Source organism: Helicoverpa armigera, chromosome 3 (genome assembly GCF_030705265.1).
Source record: "Helicoverpa armigera isolate CAAS_96S chromosome 3, ASM3070526v1, whole genome shotgun sequence".
NCBI lineage: Eukaryota > Metazoa > Arthropoda > Insecta > Lepidoptera > Noctuidae > Helicoverpa > Helicoverpa armigera.
In genome coordinates this window covers 7,196,868-7,218,052 of record NC_087122.1, presented here as the reverse complement: position 1 = coordinate 7,218,052, position 21,185 = coordinate 7,196,868, and the positions used below count along the sequence as shown (strand labels likewise).

The window sequence follows — 21,185 nt, the reverse complement described above, 5'->3', positions numbered from 1 at the left end:
CAAGAAGATAAGATACCACTTGAACTTTAATCAAGCGAAGTCAGCGAGTCGTAATTGAAAGTCCGTAAGTAGACGTTATTAAAGCAGGCAGTACAGTTCGCTTCATTAGGCCGCGCCGGATATCAGATATGGACGTAATTTCCTGTTTTGATTAGCATATCAATCTATTTATTGACTAATTAACTTCTACGATACGGAATGACTGGGATATAGACATTTACATTTCAGAAACGTGAAGCCTCTATCAGCGTGCGTATCGTCCTGATAAGAGCGTATAAGTAGATTGATACATTAACTAATCGAAATCAACTGCGGTTGCAAAAGGAAATTTAATCATCTGGGCACTTCAAACTTTTCCCCTTGTTAAACTTACTAAACATTAAATCATTTAGGCAGGTTTATGGATTAATTTGCGACGGGGTCAAGAAATTTTGAGCAGTTAGGTACTTCGTTTTCTTGTATAATTGGAAAATATTAACATTCGACATGTATATAGGTAAACGAGACGGGTACCTTTATATGGGTTTCGAGAAAAGATATTTTGGATGTAACCTATGATATTAAATCACGTTATTGGAACATTCCAGTAAAATGTAACGCAATAAATATTGAGAGCAGGTAGCGCGGGCTCGGGGGCGGCTCAGGCCTGATGTTTACAGTGAGTGTGGTGCGCCGCCCAGCAGACCGCATCACCGCCGCTCTATCAGCCGCACTACGACAAGACGTCTCTGGCGCCATACTATCATACCAAGCATACGGTTCCAAAACAAATACAATTTTGAACAGCGATCACAAAACGTATTCGGAGCTCAAACTCTTAGTAAAATGCTAATTCGGAGAAAAAAGGAATGGTTCGTAGCTGCGGGCCTTATAGCTTTAAGGAAATCGTTGGCAATACAGGCGTGGAGTAAAATGAAGCAAAGATACAGGCGTGTGGGGGCGCGCGTGCGGGGTGCAGGGGTGCGGAGAGGCGCGGAGACGGAGGGGCGCCCGACAACCCTCAGTGTCGCGGAGGCTGCGGCCGGTTGCGTCGCCCACCCCGTGCTACGCTGCCGCCCTGCCAAAACATTGCTTCATTCTCTACTAATTAACCAGAGCTTCATTTGTTTTGATATTTGCTCAAATAAATATACGAGAATTTATCATGTTTTGATATTAACTCCAATGAAAGACTTTTCTTCGAGTACTGAGATATAGCAGACGAAATAATTATTCTAATTTAGTGTTAACATTAGACGAGAGTAAACTGTTTATCTTTCTTGTGAATAGTGAAAGCATTGTTTTCAGACCCCATGATATTATTATCATTCCTGCGACCTTACGTAAGTATAAATTGTTCATGACCACTGAAAGAATATATGAAGGTTATTTCAAAATAGAAGTATAAATATACTGTTGTTCAGCTTATTACGAATGCATTTTTATGCTTGCTGCTTTATTTTATCCATGTTGTCGCAGGTATGTTTTTCTCCATCACATATTTTATGTAAATAAGAAGTAAACAAATTGCGGATTGTAGTTAGTACTCCTAAAGTTCAAATTACGAAAATAGATTTACAAAATCTTCTAGACAGAAACATGAACAGTCGATTTCAGTAAGTAGTTTATGATAGTAAGCCTTTGTGATTTAAAATGAAAATGAGCTATCTTAAGTTGATCAGAGGGCTACACTTGTTTCTGAAGAGGGTCGCCACTCAGCGTGAGAGCCTTACAGCTTGTCCAATTATAGATGTTTCCATCAAGAGGTGTCTGACGATAAGACGTTCACGTTTATTTATAAGCGAAGACAATGGAAATGAATTTTTTGGTTTCATTTTGAAAAACATTAACAGTACACATTATAAGTTATTGTGCTTTAAATGTTTTTGTAAAGTTTCATGTACGTACATTATATGAAAAGATTTATGGCATATGGATATCAAAAAGCATATTTTTTCATTATTAAAATAATTTGCAAAGCAAATTTTGTCATTTAATTTTTGATCAATATTTAAGGGTCAAGAAAGTATAATTATATGTAAATAAAATTAACGAGCACAATTCGAAACATGTGTACAAATATTATGCTAAGTATAATTTTTATTTCAGCTAGTCTCCCCGACTTTCCACAAGCTACAAAAACAGCGGTTGTGCCAAATAAATTCGTAACTAGATAATAAGTAAACAGTAGTAAGAAGCATGAAGCCGAGCTCCATGGGCGGTCGCGGGATGCCGCACTCTTTGTTAATGGCCACCGCGCTAATCCTGTCATTAGCCGGCGCCTGTTACTGCGAGCTGACTTTATCTTCTAAAGACGAGATTAAAACAGTATCAAGTTCCCTAGCTCCACCGACTTCACCACTTAAAAAGCTTTACGCGAAACCATTAGAGACTACAGTAGCCTCGACGACTGCATCTTCAACTACAAAGAGTAGCTTAAAAATAACAAAAGCGTACGCTCCGACGGAGAACCCGGCGACCGCGCGCCATTCAACTATTAAAGTGTACACAAGCACAAAGGGGGTAGTGAAAAGTGCAAGAAGGCAAAAGTTAAACACTAGTTCTAGTGCCCTCGGCGCCGCGCATTCACCAGCGCGGCTTCAAGAGCGCCTGGGGGCGATAGATTGCGATCTGGCCGTGCTGCCGCGCGAGTCACGCCTCTGGCGCGGCAACGAGACGCATGAGCTCAATCTGCCGGTCACTGTAAGTACTCTCATGAATTCTTATTCCATCCTACACATACACACCATACACTAAATATATACAAAGTATTTTTCAGTTTTGCAGGTTCATTTGAAAATTCTCTTGCTTCTTAGTATACCTGTATATTACAACAGACGGCTGTCAGATACTGTCTAGTGTTTTGATATGGTACTCTCGGGAACTGACCTCCTTGTGTATTCGTATCAGCTTCAAGATTATTACTGTTGTGGCTGTATAGGTGTCCCGAGAGACTGCTACGAAGGCTACGTTGCTACGAAATATATTGTTGGAATAATTCCTGACCTACTTGATTTATTTTATTTTGCTTTCTAAGCTAATGTTAACTACGTGACATAAATAAAACTGCTCTGATCTTGAAAGGTCACTACGGTCTCATTTTTAATCTTGGTATGGAATGGCCGTTTTATTTCTTAGCGACCTTTTAGCATTAAAGTCGCCATACACATACGTTTCAATGTACAATGTACATACGGTAATATTGTATACTCGGCAGATTGTTGTGTGTTAATTATTCCGACACACGAAGTCGCGAACTACACGCACGACCGACTAATTGTAAAAAACAATCAGTTTATTTTATTTTTATAAAGTTTATTGCGACGTCCGTCACGCCTGTAGTAAATTATGGGGTAGGTTATGCGGTCACTGGATTCAAATGAGTATTGTGAAGTCACAGCTCAATGAATTTTGCATGATATCCTATTAAACCCCAAGGCAATACGTAACGAGCCATTAATTAGACGCAGCCCCAATTAGGGATGGTAAGTGGGAATATAAACCACACTGTTCACCTGTATTCCCTGAAGAATTATGTACAGAATATAAAGGAGTACTGTTTCGAAACCTTTGTTATAACGATGAAGGTAATTATTAACTTAATTGCTATTCTTTCGTAGTATAATCTCTCCTCGTCTACTGAATTATCTAAAATTTGTACTTACTGGGACTTTTTTTGCAAATTGTCAAAAAAGTTGCCTATGTATTAATCTGATAGCCTGCTGCCTGCTTAGCTTGAAAGAGTAACAGACATACCCCCAAGTACATTCAAACAATCATAGAAACTTTTAATTTAATTTAATGAAATGATTCATCATCTGCTTATGATGATAGAGATAGCTTTCAGCAGCAAGGACTAGTTCAATTTTCAAAAGTAAATAAACACTGTAAGACAGTTATTATTGTATATTAAACTCCGATTATTTTACTCCTCTTGGGCCCTTACCTGTCCAAAATAGAATACTTTATTAGGAAAATCCGATATCCTTTAGTTCGATATATTTAAGTAGGTACTTGTGTGGATACCTCTTCATCGTAAGAGGATACTTTTTCTATTATTGTATGGTATTAGAAACCCTTTCCGGGATTTTACGGTATAATTTACTAAATTGTTATTTCAGTCAGTCATGATGAAAAATAACTTATTTATTCATAAATAGATTATTATGAGAGATCAATCTGTGATGTTTGCATATGTAGGTCCGTCACATGGCAATTGGATACATGCGTTGAAAAAAGTTTAAGAGCTGCATCGGTTCTAGTAAGGGTCTACTCCCCGTTGATGAACACGGCAATTTTGGACAATCAAAAGGATTTCATTACAAGATTGTTACTTTGCATTACTTACTTAACGTCATTATGAAAATCATGCTTATGTATGTAGTGTTGACCCATACTAGCTAGTAGCTTTATTTAAATAAACTCTTAATACTGCTACAATTCACATTGAAAATAAAGTCATAGCTATAAAGATATTACCCAAACGAAATAGCGAAGATTGCAATTCTAAAGAAAATCCAATTTATCTATACGTCTCTCGTAAGAGGTCGTGGTAGCGGTTATTCGGACTTTGTCCGTCCATTTTGCTTTAGAGCAAAAGTTTTCCTTTGTAGGATGGCCGGTTGTTAGTATAAAAATTATATAGAATATAACTCGAGGGTTTACTTTCATTTTAAAGGACATGTTAGCAGCATTAAATAACACATGACGTATAGAAGTACCTATTTATTGATTAAGTTTGCAATACCAAAGTGCGAGTATTACTGTTAAAACTTAAGCACAATGCAAGCTTCTGTGAAATTCTAGTTCGAAATACACGGTACATTTCCCTAATATTCAATCCATAACATTGTTTACGCAATTATTTCCGCGCATTAGATGCTGCGTTATGGCGCTTAATGCCATTTACCATTATATGCCATAAATAAGAAGCAAGACGTGAATGTACTAAACTTAATCTCCATGGGCAATTTATACAATGTCTTTTCTTCCGCGCCCTTATTCCAGAGTATAATATTCTTGTTCGCGCAACTTTGATCGTGACAGCAGCGAGCACGCCGAGGTCAAATACATAAACCATAAATCGTCGTACTGAAGGAGAAATAAGGAAAAAAGCTTTTTTGCTCCACTGGTTGAACTCTATTCATTACTTCTGTTAAGGAAAACGTCTAATCCATTATTTATGTACTATTGGACTGTTGTGTTGTCCTAGTGATAAAACGAGAAATGTAACTAAAATATGATTGAATATCATTTATTTGGTACCAAAGTAAAACGATTTATTAATATTATCTTCTATGTATTCGCAATAGTGTACCTACATTTTTTGTATCTACATGATAATGTTTACGTTATCGACCTCCTTCGCGTTGTCTGTGTCGTTTTGCTGTGGGTAGGTAATATTTTCTAGCGGCACATGTCTGCCACTCACCTAGACTCTACGTTCAAAATTCATTCGTTTAAAGCTGTAACTAAAAGCCCGCAATCAACATCGCCTTTGATGCATATTGAATGATACTGTAAATATGACAGGGGCCATTTCAATTAGTATTCACAGAGGTTGACTTGTTAATTAATGAATGTGTGACTTTGTGGTGCGGATGGCGGAGGAGTGCGCGGGGAGCGGCGGGGGCGGCGGGGGCGCGGCGCCTGCTGCGGCCGACGAGGAGTGCCCCCCGGTCATCGTGTCGTGGGAGGGCTCTGCCGACATTCAGAGCGGAGACATCCTTATCGTCCGGATCGCGGACTCCTTGCTACTCGACACTTTTGGCCAGGTCGACGTCAAGAATGGCACTCCTGAGGCGAATGTTTCACACGGTGATGGGGAAAGGTTAGCGGTATTAATAAAACTGTGAATCTGTGACCTATATTGTTAGCGGCAGCTTTAAGCAGTGACCCGTACCATCTCGCCGCATCGTTACAGCGATTGATTTTCCAGGGTACATCGCACGCTGCTGCAGCCTGCCGTGTACCAGGTGACGCGCCAGGGCCACGAGCATTGCGATGTCTCTGACGGCATGCTACTGGACATCACTCCTCTCGACGAGCGCGGAGCCAAGCTTTTCACGCTGTATGACAAAGATCTAACGGAAGGCGTCAATTTACTCATAGGTACTTAAACATTACACTTGAACATACTTTATATTATGACACGCCATTTATTTCTGAGAGTTTGAATACAAACACTTTGATGGAAAAGTTGATATTTATGTTGCTCGGATTAAAATTATATTGTTTGGAAGATATATTAAAACTTGAAGCGTTGAAACAGTTAAAGTAGATGTCTGTGTATATTATAAACCGGAAAGAGGAAGGAAGTTCGAGGGAAAAACGTCTACGCCTACGATTTTATTCTACGATCGCACAAAAGATATGTGCGGAATTCCCACCGTATAATGCATCGCGTGCCGAAGGTGGCGGTGTGAAAACACAGTGACGCGCTCTACTTGATATATTTCCAAGGTTTACGTCTCGATAATGATTTATGAAACTGTCGCTGTACTTATAAAGTGCTTTCTTTCAGTTGTTTCTGAAAATTGGAAATCTCAATGTGTGCGACTAAAAGTAACGGTGAAGTCGGATAACTGTGGTGAGTCTCAAGACTGCTCCGGAAAGGGTGTGTGTTACACTAACGTGTCAATGGTATGTAATAGATGACTAGATAAATGTAGTTTGTGATAAGGGTTGCGGGTGACAATGTTATCGATGTGTTTGTAGGAAGGGTACGAGTGTCAGTGCTGCCCGGGGTACGTGGGCCCGCACTGCGAGGAGCGCGACGCGTGCAATCCGTCTCCGTGCCTCAATAACGGTATATGTGTCGACCTCACGCAACCTCTCAACGGCGCCAACTACCGCTGTCTCTGCCCTTATGGTGCGCATAAACATTTACTAGGCTCTAAATCGTAGATTTTATGTTAAGGTCGGTAATATTTCTGTACCAGGATAAATATTTAAGTGTGCCCATAAGGTAAATGTACAAAAATACAGCGATACGAGCGGCAGGTCTATCGTGCAACTGAACATCATAGTGCCCCCTGAGTTCTGATCACTAAAATGATAACTTCTTTTGATCTAAATAGGATTATTATGAATGAATATAAAAGGTCAATCGTCCATCCAACAGACGAACAGAAAACTTTCTACAACCGGGTTCATTCATTCATCCGGTTGGATTCGATTTCTATTTCGAACGTACATAATACGAAAATCGATTAAGGAGTAACCGACTATCTAAATGATCCGTAAATTGAGTTGTCCAAAGCTAACGTGTTTGTGTGAAGAAGTGGAGACGTAAGAATGTAGAGGACGCGGGAGATGCTACTTGATTATGGAGCAATTGCCCGCAGGGACCTGATAGGATTTGTTGTTCGGTTTAACTGGTCGCATGTATACCTAAGCTGAAAGAAAAAGACTCAATTACACGTGACCTCATTATTTACCAGTGAAAGGAACAGAATAGTGCTGGGAGGCAAATGTTGTATGACATCGATCATGATTAAAAATACATTTTAACCGTCAAATCCGTAGCGGACCCCAATCGGGGTCTGAACATCAATGTCACCGTAAGCTCGGTTTAGACCCCAATTGGGGTCTGCGAATCAGTCATACACTTTCCTAATTATTTACGCTCATATTTATTTTCTTTCCAATCAAACCACATTTGTGAGTACTAAATAAAAAAACTAAATAAATTTAAATTATTTTTACGCATTCAAACCTTTCATATTTAGCATCCCGTTAGAAATATACCTTTTTAAAATCCAATCGTAATTACCGGGAATTCTGATCGAACTCGCCATGTTTGTTTACATTAGCTGTTTTTTTAAATTTGAAGACGCATAGACAAGATGGCGACGGTGATAGAAGTTTTGCATCGAATGATCCGATTCGTTAAAATAAAGAATCGATTTAATAATTTTATATTATAATATTACTAAATTGCACTTTTGTATAGGTACTTACCATAATCTGAAAATAAATTAGGAAAAGTAAAATGACTTAATTTATTTTGAAAAAAATGCTAGAAAATCAGTGGTAGAAAATACGTTGTAGCCGGAATAAAAAAAATCTTCGGTTTTTAGGGTTTCTGAAGACGGCAAATGAAGACTTATTTATTTCTTCGGGTGTTTTATGTGCAGGATTCCTGTAGACCTGCCAAACTTAATGGCGATTCGTTACTTCCAACTTTTTAACTGAGCGGCAAAGCTATTTAACGAGAGCCGTAGTTAGGTGTAGTTATCGCAAAATTTTATGACGATTTCATTGTTTGAAAGGGCAAATAGTTCGCTGTTCATCGAAAGCTGGTCCAAGATGGAAAGATGGCCGCCGCCGACTTATTTTTAACCGACTTCCCAAAAAGCGGAGGTTCTCAATTCGACCGTTTTTTTTGTATGTTTTTTACGCGATTACTCAGCCATTTATTTATAGATTTTGATGATTCTTTTTTTGTTTGATAGCGTATACTTCCGAAGTGGTCCCATTATCATCAGGTTAGGATCTGATGATGGAACCTTGAGAAATCGAGGGCGACTTTCGAAAGTTGCAGAAAGACATAGGTTGAAATCTTATCACTCAGGTGTTTGCCTGGTAGCACTATTCAACAGTGAAGGCTTTGAGCTGACCTGATGATGGAGACCAGTGAAGGTCGAGGGAACTCGACAACTGAATATTTAATCTTTCTCGTGTTTGTGCTTATATTATTCGTATTTACGAAGCCTCTGCAACGGTGAAGGAGGTGGAGACGAGAGAAGTTCGGTTGTCGAGTTCCCTCGACCTTCTCTGGTCTCCATCATCAGGTCAGCTCCAAACCTTTACTGTTTCATAGTGTTATCAGACATACATCTGAGTGTCAAGTTATAACCTTATCTATGCTTACAATTTTCGAGAGTTGCCCTCGATTTCTCAAGGTATCCATCATCAGATCCTGGACCTAATAACAAATATGGGGAATATACCCTTTCGACCAAAAACAAACATCCAAATTGAGAACCACCTCCTTTTTGGGATTCGGTTAAAAATATTTGGTGACTTTAAAATCAATCAATTATTATTATTGTTTCTCATCATCAAATAAGTACATTACTTTGGTAGTTACAAATTGCATTATATTTCAGAACACCAGGCTTACCCTCATCATCATCATCATCATCATCAGCCTATCGCAGTCCACTGCTGGACATAGGCCTCTCCAAGTCACAGATTACTACAGATACTTCACTCAGTAGAAAACTTCCAATACCTATTACGATAATTGCCTACTCCTTCGCGTCAGCAACCACTGTATGCTAAAATGCGCCTAAATGCTCAAGCGTACAGCAGTGATTGCTTCGCACCGCGCGATTCCACAGTAATCGCAGGGCTGCCTCTTCGGTAAAATTAAATTAACATAACTTTTTATCTATGTTATTGAGAACTGTGAATATGTTCTGACTTTTATGTGGCAGTTAAAATTTTATCATTTATAAAATATTTAACCAACTTAAAAAAAAGGAGGTGATTAGACATAGGTACAGGCCAAACTGAGAAGTTTGACTTGTATGGTTTGTAGGTATGTATGTTTGTGCGCGATAATTTCGCGTTTGGCTAAACCGATATCGATGCGATTTTCAGAAAAGGATTTGTTACATTTAGGAGAACGTTTTAAAATAAGTATAATACTTCTTAGTTTGATGATGATCTTCGGAGATGTTCACTAGAAATGAAAAAAAAAGCCTTAAAAAAAGAGAACCGACTTCAAATAAGGCACAAAGCCGTAAGAAATAATTTGGTTTTTTTTTTATGTTGGTGCTAACAGCTGGTAATTATGTTGGTGCTAACAGCTGGTAATTACGAATCGAAAAAGCACCGACATCAAAAAATTAATTATTTCTTACGGTTTAGTGTTTTGAAGTCGGTTCTCTTTTTTTAAAGTTTGTTTTATTATTTTTGTAAGTTTGTTTTGTTTTATATACCTATTGGTGCTGACTGTAGAAGAAACCTAGATAAAACATAATTATATACATCAGTGTGTAGGTAAAATAAAAAAATCTTTAAAGTTACAGCACATAAGGCACCACACGGCATCGTAATGCGCGTACGAACGAACAGCACTATTAGAAGTCGGTTAAAAATTGAACGGCGTGCGCGCGCTTCACTTGTGAAAACCGCAACTGAATTTGATCCGCCGGCGGACCGAGACCGCTCGGCTGGGCGGTAGGCACTTATAGCGCGCAAGTACATGGAGTGACGGAGGCCTGTCCAAGTGCACGCCACTGAGATCGATTGAAGTAGGCTAAATACCTCTATGAGCAAGCTTACCCTCCGCCGAAACAAAAATCTTAGAATTGTTCAGAAATAATATAAGAATAAATTAAAATTCCGTTATCCTAATCCTAACTAATATTATAAATGTGAAAGTAACTCTGTCTGTATGTCTGTCTGTCTTTCTGTCTGTCTGTCTGTCTTTTCTTCACGCCTAAACTACTGAACAGATTTGTGTGAAATTTGGTACAGACATAGTTTAGAACTTGAGAAAGGACATAGGATAGCTTTTATTACCAAAAAAAATAAAAAATGAAATTTATTCCGGACATAATAGCGCCATCTATTGGTCAAACCAAAAATCTGCCGGAAGTCACTATTCCACGCGAACGAAGTTGCGGGCAAAAGCTAGTAGGTTATAAAAATTCAATTAAAGTTAAAAATTATTACGAATGACGCAACACCAAAATAAATAATACATATAAAAATTTAATGCTAAAAACTTTCATAAAACTTAAATATCTTTTTTCTTAACAACAAAAACAAATTGAACCTATAATTTAAAATTAATAAATAAAATTGAAATAAGTTGCTATTAAAAAAAATATATAAAATTGGTATTCGATTATTTATAATAAATATCCGATTTAGGTATCGAATGCACACCGATGATTGAAAAAAAAACTCTATTCCAAACTCTACTTGTCTGTGACTTTGATCTTGTAAATATTGTTCATTTTTATTGTGTATTTTATGTGCTGATTTTTTAGTTATTGAACATAAATAAGTGCACGAAATGTATTGCAATGGATTGAAAATGTTATAAATATGACGTTTGTGTTGTGTTTGAGAAAGTGATGCGATTATTTATTGGTAAGTTTTCACCAAATTTGAAATGCCTAACTTTTCGATAGACTTAAAAACACCGTAATTATTATATTTTTCTGAATTAACTGACCCCATTTGACCTTTGCACGTTGTTGTCAAATAAGTGAGCTCTAAAGTTATAGGTAAATACTTCTAATCAGGCATTACGGACTTAGAATTCATGTGTTGAAAGTTAGTACAAATTTTTGACTTCCATGTCGCGATTCAAAATATCCCGCCGAATCAACGGTATAGTCATATGTCAAAATCTTGTCGAGCAGAGGGGTTAAATGAGTTCGAAAATAAATTTTGTTTTCGCTGAATTGATCGTCGATATGACGCAACCTTGCTACGATTACGTAACTATGCAACCATTTTTGCTTGTTCATATTGCATGTATTACTATTGTACATTTGCATATATGTTAATGTTAACATTCTTAGCTTACGTTACATATTCTTGAACATATTGTTACAATGTGGACAAAAGCTAAGGTATTGCTATGTTTTCTCCTCATTCTTTTTATTTCAAGTTGAATTTGAATAAATCAGAATGAAACTTTTTTCTTTGTTGAACGTTTTAACTCAAACAGAAGCTTTCAAAACTTTTGTTATGGAATTTTAAGTAAAGAATCTTGGACTTGGAGTAGGGAAAACGGTTTAGGGATTTTAACAATTTAATTAATAATACGTAAACCTATATTTTTACTATAAGTCGTGGTGGCCTAGTGGGTAAAGGACCAACCTCAAGTATGAGGGCGCGGGGTCGATCCCAGGTCAGGCAAGTACCAATGCAACTTTTCTAAGTTTGTATGTACTTTCTAAGTATATCTTATACACCATTGACTGTGTTTCGGATGGCACGTTAAACTGTAGGTCCCGGCTGTCAGTGAACATCCTTGGCAGTCGTTTCGGGTAGTCAGAAGCCAGAAAGTCTGACACCAGTCTAACCAAGGGGTATCGGGCAGTTACTGGGTTGAGGAGGTCAGATAGGCAGTCGCTTCTTGTAAAGCACTGGTACTCAGCTGAATCCGGTTAGACTGGAAGCCGACCCCAACGTGATTGGGAAAAGGCTCGGAGGATGATGAAACCTATATTTTTACTAAATCACAAAAAATGTTTTGTATTTAGATTTACATAATACTAGAAAAAAAGACAGAAATATCATTAGCTAAAACTAACTAAAATTTTTAAGAAAATCTTTTTACTGTAAATATCTAAGAAGGATGTAAAATGTGATTGTTTTCCCTACAAAGGTTTTACGGGCAGAAAATGTGAGCGGGACCCGTGTTACTCATCGCCATGTTTGAACGGCGGCTCGTGCATGAGTATGGCAATGAATGGCTCGACAACTTTCCACTGCGCGTGCGCGGACGGCTGGACAGGCGCGCACTGCGAGCTTTCTATAACTGGCGGTGCCTGCGCCTCCAATCCTTGCGTCAAGGGTATCTGTATCGAGCACACTGATAATGACGCTGACGGACAAGATTATCGCTGTTTCTGCCAGCCTGGTGAGGATATTTTACATACTTTACAATTGATAATTTAATCTATCTATCTATCTCAAATAAAAGGGTATCTTTTACATTTCTTGCTATTCAGCTCTCAGCAGATTTGGCAACACTTTTCCTTACCACCTAAAATAACTCAAGCCGTAGGTGTCTACTTGGCAAACGAATAACTGATTCTTTGTGCTAAACTATGCCATTATTCCTATATCTCATTGACACAGTTATCTGTGCATAACATTGTATTGTATGGTGAAAAAGCCTTCCAATTTTGTAATATCTGAAAATCATATTGCTGAATGCTGATTATCGTCTAGATCTGTATATACCTATAGCACAACGCTTTCCCGAGTGATATAAATTGGCTATTAGCGACCGCCATCGTGTAGGTAATACGTCATGTATCCTGGGACGGGCTCGTGAATACGTTCGGAACAATACGATTCTAATGACAGTCCATTTCCCCAAATCAGTTGCGCCATTTACCTATGCTGGAACCGCATTCCACATATGTATGTATATGTTCCTGATTGGTGGTTCCGTGGTAAGTGGACGTAGGTATATGAAGTTATAAATACTGTGAAGAGTCAACATGTAGGAAGAACTTTATTATTGACTATGTTACATTAATTGTAATTACATATATATTTGCTTATGATTATTACGACAGTACTGGTAATGAAATTATAAGTGCGAAGTTTAAGCTTATAAGTCAAATAAAACTTCGGAGCTAGGTCAATTTAATAATGGTTGAAACTTGTGTGGGGGTGCTGTAGAGCAAATTTGCGCAGTGATTTATTGGAGTTAAGTTGGAAGGCTGCCCGCGGCGGCTATCCGTCCTGCGGTTTCATGCGGTTTCGTCCGCTCCTAGTTAACTCCCAAGGCTTCGCTCGAAATAGATTTTTACTTACAATCATATAAATGTTTCAAATCCCCTCGACATTTTTATTGTCTTCCCTTAAAAGGCCCTCAAAGAGACGCTTTTGTTCGAGCTAATCTGAAGAGGGCTGGAACCTCAAGTACGTGTTTATTTTTAGACCCCAGTCATTCTGTTTAACTTTGTATGTAATATTAAATATTTATTTATTTAATGAGTGATATTAATCAGTGACTGTATTGAGCTATGATTGATACAACTTATAATCTGAGGTACTTAATTAATAATGTTACATGGCTATGAGAAAATTACCTGGTTGTACGCCAAAAAAACATCAAACAAAGTACATGGTAGCTACTTAATTTTAGACGTGTTCATGTTATTACTTTTTTGTACGAACATTGTTTTAAGGTCGTTTTTTCATTCGAAAAAAGCATTTGGATGTAAACGAAGCAAAAACAAAAAGTAAGTATAGTCTGACGATATCAACAACAAAACCATGTTTATATAAATGTGAGTTTCCAGTATTGATGGCCATGACTTTGAAATAAATAGTCGTGTGTTAATGTTAGTTAATCCACTTATACGTTTTGAATGAACATTAGGTAAATAATTTGATATTAGCTCGTAAATGCTGTTTATTAGCATACCGTGCATCGAGGCTATGTAAAGTATCGTGTTCCGTTCCGTTGTAACAGGTTCATAAAACTTAAATAACTATTACGTTGTTGAAGCATACACATCACTATAACACGTTAACGTCATGTAGTCCGCCATGAACATGTACTGTAATAATAATGTGTTCACCACAATGTCCATAATGAACCGCAGAGTGTTAGCTGTGGCATTAGTCTGTTGAGGATGTCACTTTTAAAATTAATTATACAAACGCGAAGTCATTAAAAATAACAATTTACATAAATATTTATTATCAATAAACGTCAGTATAAGTATAAAATAATAAATGAAATTTTAATCGAGCTACGAAAGGATGAGATTGAGAATTTGTAATTCAAATATATTACGATCGGACTATTAATTTGATGAGAAAAATATTTATTAACTTCTGGAAATACAAATAAGCGCTTTACGACATCAAATAAATCTGAGTGAATTAATCAAGAGTATTTTTCTACTGGAAAAACGTTCTGTGGCGGGTTGCAAGTAAACATCCCCCGGGACAGATTGCGTCTTGTCATAAGGAAGCTACGACTTTATTTTTCTCTATACTTTTTCTCATCTCAATTTATCTTTTTGCTTAAAGCCTACACACTCATTTGGAATGAATTACGCAAATCTTCTTAAGCTGTACAATCATGAATTCCGTAATTTAATTTTAAGTTAAGTGTATGTCCTGCTTTGATACAGAATATTTTAAGGACAAATCTTTACGTTAATATTTAAGGAAAGAAAATTAAATTGAAAGAAGAGCTTTTGCACTTAATACAGCAGTGGAGAGCTGACACACCTGAATAAAATTCGGCTTTTATAAAGCGATGGCGGATTACACAATCTTGACCTTAAAGATTCAGGGGGTATAATTAAAACGATATTTATTGCTTATTACGTAATTATTTAAATCAATGAATGCAGGTTACACGGGTGATCGGTGCGAGTTGGAGTATAATGAATGCGAGTCGTCGCCGTGTGCCAACGGGGGTACCTGCACCGACCGCGTCGGCGGGTTCGCGTGCTCTTGCGGGCGCGGCTACTCCGGCAACACGTGCCAGCTCAAGGTCAGTGCCGAACTGCCGACGCTCACTACATACTTAATAGATAATGATCGTGGACGTTGTCTTCCGTAGTCACTAAATTGTGCCGAAATACTTCAAACGTGCCAAGTTTTTTTTAATCTAGGTATAGTGCCTACACGTAAATATGCTTGTATCAAGGCACGAGATTTCAACCGACTCTGCATTTTTGGAACTTGTTATCTTTTAACGGTTTTCTGATGCTATTTTTAATTATGATCATACTTTTAATTGAACATTAACATAGCGTTGTAAATATGATGAAGACAATGCCCAATAAAGTTTATTACTACCAGCTGCTATTTAGATAATTCGGATGAAAAATCCTAATTATACTTTAATCCGCCTTACGAATGATAAGCACGAAAATTGAATCACAGATACGGTAATAACCAAGAAAATTACCCAAAAGTTAATTCTTGTGTTCTCTAAAGAAAATTAGCATTCATGTTGCATCTGTTATGTCTCTGTTGGTGACTGACCCACGCACATTGTTTTAATATTAATAAGTTTTACTTTGAAGACTTCCGAATTTGTTTAATACAGTCAGCAACACGTAATGTATGTTTATAAACCGTACCTATTTGTACATTCCCATTATTGCCAGTGCCATATATAACAGATTTTATTCATTATGATTAATAGTAAAGAAATCTTTTGCACTGAACACTAACATGTACTGACTCATACGGACAGTGCAAATCATCGTTGGACATATGGAACATTTGTTGATCTAGCTAATAGATCCCTTATAATTATTGTATTATTTTCGTTCTTATTTCTTCTTCATTTCCAACATAATACCGGACCTGTACATGTAAGTCTTTTACAAGATTATGCTATAATAAGCCACCCATATCGTCATATTCAGGTGGACCTGTGTGCTCCGAGTCCATGCCCCGCGCACCGCATCTGCCTGGACCGCGGCAACAACTACGCGTGCGAGTGTCCCATGGGCTTCGTGGGAGACGAGTGTCACATCCCTACACGATCTGTAAGTATATACCTGTTATGACCTACGTACATCGAGCAAGCGTGGTGATTTTGGCTCAATCCTTCTTCGTGTGAGAGGTCGCCGCCCAGCAGTAGGACGATAAAAAGGCTATAAACACAACAGTACACATAACATATAAATATACGTACATTGGGACGGCATGGCAAAGTAATAATCTATCTGATACACATGTCTCCTTGTGTAAACTCATTCATTATACAAATATACAGACAACTATATAGGTACTGTTGCTTTGAAAAATTAAAAATGTTGTTTGATGCTAGCATTATGAAGCCGAAACTCGAGGCATTAAAAACATTAAAATAATATCTAAAGATATTGTATGAACATCAAGATATGGAATGAATACTAGCAACATGTTTCTATTCAAAGTGTTTGCGAGTAGACACAATAGAACTATGGAACGAGATAGAATCTTTGAACACAGGTAGTTCCATATAGTAGGTATACGTATTCATCAGAATATGTGAAAAATATTTATGCAGTTTACTATGGTACGTACCTCTACAAGATAATTGTTTGTCTTAAAGTACAATGTATTTTAAAATAGAACAATGATTTGTTCCCAGCAGTAGCGAATATACTCTTAAAATTAATTACCTTGTTTGTTCCGTACACACCCGTGGAGTTAAACTTTCCCGCTCGGTTAAGAATCATTTGAATATTTTGTAATTAGTTTTTAACGTGGCAGCATAATTAAATTTACCTTCATTAACTCTTGATTTCTGACACTTACGCGAATATTAGACATTGAAATAAAACCACTTTTACGGTTTTTAATATAAATATCTAATGTAATGTTTTTGTACTATTCCAGGCATGTGACAACAATCCCTGCGCGCACGGCGGTACATGTTGGAGTGGGATCGAGTCTTTCTATTGCTCCTGCCGACCGGGGTATACTGGTAAACTATGTGAAGGTATGCTATCTATATAACAAACTAATAAATATTGTTCTTTACTGTGTTTTTACACGCTTTTTATTAGCTTCACCTGTATGTTTGTATGTTTGTAGGTTTGTAACCGACTTCTTTGGGCGCGATTTTGACCCACTTCAAACGGCCAGATTTCGTTCAAACTTTGTAGATGTATTGAGGACCGATGACAATACACTAATTTGATAAAATTATTCCATTTTTAACCGACTTTCCAAAAAGGAGGAGGTTACACATACACATCGATTACTCCGAGGTTTATAGACCGATTTACGTGATTCTTTTTTTGTTCGACTCGGAATAGCTGCCAGTTGGTCCCATAGTCATCAGGTCAGGATCTGATGATGGAAACCCTGAGAAATCGAGGGCAACCTTCGAAAGTTGTAGGCATACATAGGGTAAAAACTTGACACTCAGGTGTACGCCTAAAAGCACTATTCAACTGTGAAGATTTGGAGCTGACCTGATGATGGAGACCAGAGAGGGTCCAGGGAACTCGACAACTGAATATGTAAACTACCTCGTGTTTGGGCTTAAATTATTTGTATTGACAAGACCTATGCAACAGTGAAGGTTGGGAGCTGACCTGATGATTGAGACCAGAGAAAGTCGAGGGAACTCGACAACTGAATATATAAAATTCCTCGTTTGGCCTTATATTCTTTGTATTGATGAGAACTTCCCACTTGTATGGGCAGTGACAACTATTCGTATCACTGAGAAGTTTTAAACAAAAAAATGTAGAAAATAAATAATAGTTTAAAAAAAACTAAAAACACGCTTTTTATAGAAAACCGAACTAAAAATTAGAAAATAAATTTCAATGAATATAAATTAATAATAGTGTGAATACAAAAAAAGCGTGGGGTGCATGGTGTCAATAGTTATAAATATTTTATTGACAGATATGAGTAGAGTGATTTTCATTTTGATAAGACCTTAAAAAGCACCCCACGCTTTTTTTATTTTTTTTTTTGTATTCACACTATTATTAATTTATATTCATTGAAATTTATTTTCTAATTTTTAGTTCGGTTTTCTATAAAAAGCGTGTTTTTAGTTTTTTTTAAACTATTATTTATTTTCTACATTTTTTTGTTTAAAACTTCTCAGTGATACGAATAGTTGTCACTGTACACTTATTTTAAGAAAATTTACTTTTCCTTCTTTTGTTTTGACAATGTGCTTACCCCTTAAAAGCTATATAGAAGTCAAGTTCAAAAGGTTTTCTTTCAAATAGGCCTTTGCAGGCTGTAATGAAAGCCAGCATACATAGCTTATTATTCTAAATCATCTAAAAATATATTTCATATTCCTGTCGCATTTTCACTGAATCGAGTTATCAATTCACTGTAACAAGGATCTAATTTTCCGATATGATCATATAAACGTTTTATATAGATATTATTTTAAGGAAAAATATTTTCCACATTTTCAGAGGACTTCATCCTAGAGTCCGTGGTGGGCAGTGAAGGCGGTATGGACATAGAGCCTCGCCGGGGCCGGCTGGAGAGCACCGGCGGCGGGTCGGTGCGCGAAGTACGCATGCCTCTGGGCTTGTACCACGATCGTTTGCATAATGTGTATATAGCTGCGGGCACGCTCGGCGCAGCCATCGCTATTGTTGGCGTCGTGGTCAGTATTCAATTGGTTTATTTACCTGATATTTGTAGTTTTTTTACGGTAAAATGTATTTCGTATAAGCACTGCCATCTCAAATTTTTAATCCATTTACTATTTTACCATATACTTAAATTCGATGAGGTGCTTCCTTACATGAAAAGTGTCCACTTTTAATGATTATTAATGCAACAGTAATCCCCATGTGAAACGAAGAGTAAACGTAAAATGAGTTTCATAAATAATTTTGATAAGGGTGCTACGGGCTACGCGCTACGAACTCCCGACTCGTAGCAACTTTGCTACGAAACAGTAGCGAACATGTTAGCGACACTATTGTTCTGTTTTACTTTACTTTTCTTTTTATAAAAAAACTGTGAAAAATAGAAGAGCATACTTCAAGCGTCAACATTTCTTATCCAGTTAGTTAACGTAAAAGAATGTTGATAGCCAAAAATGTGGTTAGATTGATATTGTGGTTATTGAATTGTGGTAGCAAAGATTCCGTAGCAATAAAAGTACCCTCTGAATCCAACGTATTACATACTTTTGTTTTATGTGAAGTAACATAACACTGTTTCTGAATTGTTAATTTATATTCTTCGGTAACCGTTACGCCTACTCAGTGTTACGAAATGATTACACAAGATTATTAAATGCAGCGTTAATTGGAGAAGTGCATGCACGTTCAGGAGCTGTTGTATGTAATATGAGTATATGAGGAATGTGTGTGTTCAGGTGACGGCGTGCCACTGTCGGGTCAACAAGACGTACTCGCGGCTGCTGTCGCGGCTGTCGCGCGTGGCGGAGCCGGGCCCGCCGCACCACTGGCTGCAGGACAAGCGCGCGCCCCCCGCCGCCGCGCCCTTCCCGCCCCCCTCCAACACCCTCGACACCACCGACATGTACTACACCCTCGACTTCAGCGACAGTCAGAGCTCGCCTCTCATCCAATAGCAATCATTCCAGAACTGCTCCGAAGGGGAACGGTTCAAAATACAGATCTAAGTAGAACAGGCGCTGAGCCCTGTCAACCTTCGTGCGCTTCGACTCTCGGTAACACTCCTGCGTGTTACTTCGCATATTTTAAAATCCATTTTGGACAATTAAATAAAATGCATTGCATTTAATGTGCCATTATAGAAAGTAAAATATTTATCATATCTATTTTGGAATGTGAAAGTGTTGTTAGCAATTACCTTTTTTCAATAAACAAAGTTTTACGCCAAAGTATAATAATTGCGTGGGAGATGCCGCAACTATCAGCAAGGTGTAGCCATTAACTCGTGGCCTCGAGACGCAAAAATACGTACCTATAGTTTATGATTATAGCCGTAGTAAATTATGTAGTGTCCCGCTGTCATGAGAAAATTTCAATATTCAATCATTTATTTAGATTTTTGTAATGATGTGTCAAGTACCTACTTATTTTTTAATTTTTAGATAATATTAAATAATATACCATTTTAGATCAAATTGTACTTTTTCTAAGTTATCTTATTAATTCAATTAAAGTTTTAACACAAGAAACCTAGGTTTTCCGCGTAACTACTATTATATGGCTAATATAGCTGTAAGTATACGTAATTCTATACTAAGTGGGCGTGATTTTATCAAAATGTTTTAGAATTTATTGTATTACCGTTCTAGTATTTTATAAGCAGGCTTCTGCAGGTGTTAAGCTAATATGCTTTATCACAAACATAATTTTCAATAGTTTTTTGGATCTATATTATTATATTAATGTATGGTTATTCAAGCAATAGTTTCTGCAGTTATTTAAATAGATAGGCTTTCGTAGAATGAAGTATATGATTATTTATTGACTAGGAACTCGAACATTTGGATTTCTTTATATTCACACCAAGTGCCTGTCGGAACGTTGGAGACGCTTTACATTTATCTACGATTTTGTTTCAAGTCATCACAAATGAATACCTAAAACTGAATCAATGAATGAGTTTGTGGTTGTTGAGGCTATGAATATTCGACTGATCTTCAGCTTAGATGTTTCACAAACCTTTTCTCTAGCTTGCTTTCCATGTCTGTGCAGAATATCTAGAAATGTTTTTTGACTTCGTGCTTTATGTTTAGAAGGGCAAATAAGGCCCTTTTTATTAAAATCATCTAAGTAAAAAAGGAAGTAAGAGACACTATTTAAGTAGTAAATTGCTATAGTTACCTGATTGTAAGTTATTGCTCTTATCTCATCGGATTTTAAGTAACGTATCTAGTCTTACTTCAAGTCTTTGTCTTGACGCTTTCGTGAACTTTGAAGCTTCTAAATGTACAGAATAATATAATTACAAATTGTTAACGTAAAATATTAAGATTAATTAAATGTAACTATTGAAGTTGCAATGCTGTTTCATTTGTCTCGTCTTACCTGAGATGT

The 21,185-nt window shown here is 37.2% G+C and overlaps 1 protein-coding gene across 1 annotated transcript; it reads left to right on the top strand.

The window, feature by feature from the left end:
• The first annotated feature begins 985 nt into the window (after positions 1-985).
• LOC110375172 (delta and Notch-like epidermal growth factor-related receptor) lies at positions 986-21,148 on the top strand. Its single transcript, XM_064043581.1, has 12 exons — positions 986-1,322; positions 2,089-2,675; positions 5,573-5,809; positions 5,918-6,090; positions 6,503-6,621; positions 6,697-6,850; positions 12,341-12,595; positions 15,063-15,205; positions 16,092-16,214; positions 17,053-17,155; positions 18,609-18,805; positions 19,529-21,148. The coding sequence occupies exons 2-12, from the start codon at positions 2,179-2,181 to the stop codon at positions 19,745-19,747; spliced, it is 2,220 nt and encodes a 739-aa protein (XP_063899651.1). The 5' UTR covers positions 986-1,322; positions 2,089-2,178; the 3' UTR covers positions 19,748-21,148.
• Positions 21,149-21,185: the final 37 nt, after the last annotated feature.